General features: G+C 60.4%; 1 protein-coding gene across 1 annotated transcript; it reads right to left on the bottom strand.

Moving 5' to 3' along the window:
* Positions 1-726: 726 nt before the first annotated feature.
* DLX5 (distal-less homeobox 5) lies at positions 727-3,158 on the bottom strand. The gene is made up of 3 exons (XM_031614441.2): positions 2,606-3,158; positions 1,523-1,707; positions 727-1,406 (listed from the first exon to the last, which is right to left on the bottom strand). The coding sequence occupies exons 1-3, from the start codon at positions 2,955-2,957 to the stop codon at positions 1,083-1,085; spliced, it is 861 nt and encodes a 286-aa protein (XP_031470301.1). The 5' UTR covers positions 2,958-3,158; the 3' UTR covers positions 727-1,082.
* Positions 3,159-3,656: the final 498 nt, after the last annotated feature.

Genomic DNA, 3,656 nt, shown 5'->3' with positions numbered 1-3,656 from the left:
AAGAGCGAGCGCGGAGGGACCGGGGGGGAGAGACCGACCCGGGTCTGCTACCTCGGGGGCCGGGGCGAGAAATCTCGGGGAAAAAAGGGGAAGTTCTGGCTACAGGTTCCAAACAGAACAGTAATAATGAAAAGAATACTGCTTGACTAAAGCTAAACAGGAGGAAGAAAATAAAAAAGTCGGGATTTTTTTTTTTTTCATTTAATTCGATTTTTTTTGAAGCAGATGGAATTTGGCCGAAGAGACAAAGCCGAGCGGCTCGACAGTCGCTCCCTATAAATCCTAAAGCCGGGACCGCCCGCAGCGCCCCGGGAAGTCCTGCCCCGCCGCACCGCTCCCGGCTCGCGGCCCCCGGCCTCGCCGCACGGCCGCCTTCCCGTTGCGCGCCACGGACCGGGCACAGCACGGCGGGGATCCTCCCTCGGCCCCGCCGCGCCCGGCATCGGGATGTCGCCGCGCATCCCGGCTGTCCTCCATCTTTCCGCCGCCGCCATCCCACCCCGCGGGGCCCGGGGATGTCCCGCCCCGCGCACGCAGATACAGCGGTGAGAATCCCTGCGATGGAGGAACCCGCAGGAACGCGGTGAGCGAGGCCCTCGTTTTGCCCTTCTCTCCCCTCCGGCCCCGCAAAGTGCCTCTCCGTCCGCATCTGGGGCTTTTTTTTTTTTTTTTTTTTTTTTTTCCAGAAGGGGTGATATTTGGGAACGCTTCTCGTGGTCGAAATAATTTTATTTTATTCAGAATATACAGTTTAATTCCTCTATCTACAGTTATTTACAAGGGTTAAAATAACATTGAAAAAAAGTCTCTGGAAAAGTTGAGGTCATAGATTTCAAGGCACCATTGACAGTGTCCACAGCTGAGCCGAAAAACGTCCGCACGGTATAAAAAAGGGTTCCTTTGAAATGCAATAAGTTACATGCACAAGCTTTACACATTTTAACCTTTTTGTTGTTGTTGTTGTCGTTTGTTTCGCTTCCCTTTAAGAATCCCCCATACGCATTCCTTTCCTTATTATTCCTTAACAGTAAAACACAGGAGTCCAGGGAGCGGAATACAAAAGAAGCAGAAGGGTTCGGCCCTCAGTAGATCGTCCCGGAGGGCAGAGCCAAGGGGTGCTGTAGGGAGCCGTGGGGCTGCAGGTGGGAGCCGAGGGGGCTGGCGGCGGGGTACCAGGCCGAGGGGCTCTCCAGGTAGCTGCCGGGGGACGGGTTGGCGGCGGGCGGGTGCCCGTGCCCGTGGTGGCCGAGGGAACGCGATGAGCCCTGAGGTTCCCACACCGCCGGCGACTGCGGGGAGTTGCAGGCCATGGGGTCGCTGGAGCTGGGGCTGTGCTCCGGGGGCATCTCCCCGTTCTTCATGATCTTCTTGATCTTGGACCTTTTGTTCTGGAACCAGATTTTCACCTGCGAGAGGGGGAGAGCGGAGGGAAACCCACACGGTCAGGACCGGGCGCGGGCAGCAGAGATCGCAGCGGGACCCCCCCGCCCCGCCCCGCCTCGCAGCGCCCCGAGCCGCGTACCTGCGTCTGCGTGAGTCCCAGCGAGGCGGCCAGCTCGGCCCGCTCGGGCAGGGCGAGGTACTGGGTCTTCTGGAACCTCCTCTGCAACGCCGCCAGCTGAAAGCTGGAATAAATAGTCCGCGGTTTGCGCACTTTCTTTGGCTTGCCGTTCACCATCCTCACCTCGGGCTCCGCCACCTCCTTCTCTGCACGGGCGCAAGGGCGGGAGAGAGACACACACGCAGACGTTAAGGCGCGGGCCGGGCGGCGGCGCCGTCCCGACGGGCCCCCGCGGCTCCCCCCGGGCCGCCCGCGCCGGGGGCCGCTCCCTCCCTGCCCGCCGGGCTCCCCGCAGGGAGGGCGCTGCGGGAGCCCCACGCGCGGCCCCGGCTCCCCGTGTTCCGCCGGGAGGGAGGGCAGGGGAAGGGAAGGGAAGGGAAGGGAAGGGAAGGGAAGGGAAGGGAAGGGAAGGGAAGGGAAGGGAAGGGAAGGGAAGGGAAGGGAAGGGAAGGGAAGGGAAGGGAAGGGAAGGGCCCGACCCGGCCCGGCCGGCGCTCGCTCCTCCGCACCGCTCCGGCACCGCACCGCGTCCAGAGCTCCGCCGCGGCCGCTCTCGTCCCGAACCAAGCGCCGAGCGCTCGGCTTGCTCTCGTTATTTCCTTACTTCTTTACCTCCACCTATCCTCCTTTGTATTTCTTAATATATCTTTTCTTACAAAGAGGCAACGCAGAGCGCTGGCACAACCCCCCGACCCCGCTCCGCTCCCCCCCTCCCCGAACGGGGACGGCAGCTCTTCTCGCCTCCGCAGCGCACCACGAGCCGGCCGTGCTCCCGTCCCGCGGAGGGGGAAGGCAGCAGCGGGGCCCGGTTGAGGCTGACCGACGGCCGCCTCTCCCCGGAGCCCTTTCCGACGGGGTTTGAGCTGGGAAAAGTGGACGCGGGGTTCCACTTTTAAAAATTTTTCTTTCTTTCTTTCTTAATTTTCAAAGGTTTCTTTATTTTTTTTGTTCGTTTATTATTTTCTATCGTTCATTTATTATTATTTTTCTATTTTCCTCGCGGCCGCGGAAGCCCCGTCCCCGCGTCCCTCACCCCGCTCTCACCTGGTTGCCCCGCGGAGCTTTGCCCGCGGCCGTAGGCGCCTCCGTACTGGTGGTAGGGGCTGCCGTAGCCGTAGTCCGCGTAGGCTTTGGCGGGGTAGGTGCCGGCGGAGCCGTTCATGCCGTACTGGTACTGGTAGGGGTTGAGCGCTTTGCCGTAGGAAGCCGAGGTAGGCGAGCAGTAGCCGTGCGGGGCCGCCCCCGTCGGGCTGTAGTAGTCGGAATCCGTAGCCGAGGACTCGGGTAAAGTGGGAGATTCCTGGGACGGGTGGTGCATGGCTGCGGCGCTCTGGAAAGGCGGCTGGAAGTCGGAGGACCTGATGTTGGGGACCCTTCTGTCAAACACTGCTGTCATAGCGCGGATCGCCGGGCTCAGGCGGACATGGCCGGGGGAGGCGGCTCAGCGCGGCGGCTGCGGCAGACTGCTGGCTGGGGCGCAGCATAGGCTTGGTTAAATCCTTAATTGCGCTCTTACGCACAGCAGGGTGGATCGGGTTCCATTGGCCAGAGCAATCGGGAGCAGCGACACCCTAACTCGTCCAACTAGTTTAGCACAACAAAGCTTTGGCTTTAAAAAAAAAAAAAAAAAAAAAAAAAAGGGGGGGGGGGGAAGTCCCATTCAAGCTCTTTTCAAGTGAATACCGACAGCTACGTCCTAACCGTACGGCGGTGACCGAACGGCTTCGAGATGGAGAACGTCCCACGGAACCCCCCGGCCTCCCACGAATGCTCCGGTCCCCTCGCAGCACTATGCTCGGGGGCCTGGGGGGGTCCGTGAAGCTCCAGGAGCGTTTTCGTGTTTATGAAAGCTCCCAATTCGCATTGAAACACACGAAGAGGGGAGAGCGAGGGGGGGTTCGGGGGGAAATCTGTGCGCTGTCATAAATTCCAGGGCACTGCACTCCGACACGTCCGGGCAGGACGGTGCCGTCTGAGCGCGGGGAGGAGAGGAGCTGGGATTTGGGATTTGGGGACTGGAACAGCAGCACCAAAACTTTGCTCTTGTTCTATTCCGAGTCAAAGCAGAGAGAAAAGTGTTGGATATTCAAGTAAA

This window comes from Phasianus colchicus, chromosome 6 (genome assembly GCF_987193195.1).
Source record: "Phasianus colchicus chromosome 6, bPhaCol1.hap1.1, whole genome shotgun sequence".
Taxonomy (NCBI): Eukaryota; Metazoa; Chordata; class Aves; order Galliformes; family Phasianidae; genus Phasianus; species Phasianus colchicus.
The sequence above is the reverse complement of the archived record's forward strand: the minus strand, read 5'-3'. Positions and strand labels throughout refer to the sequence as shown.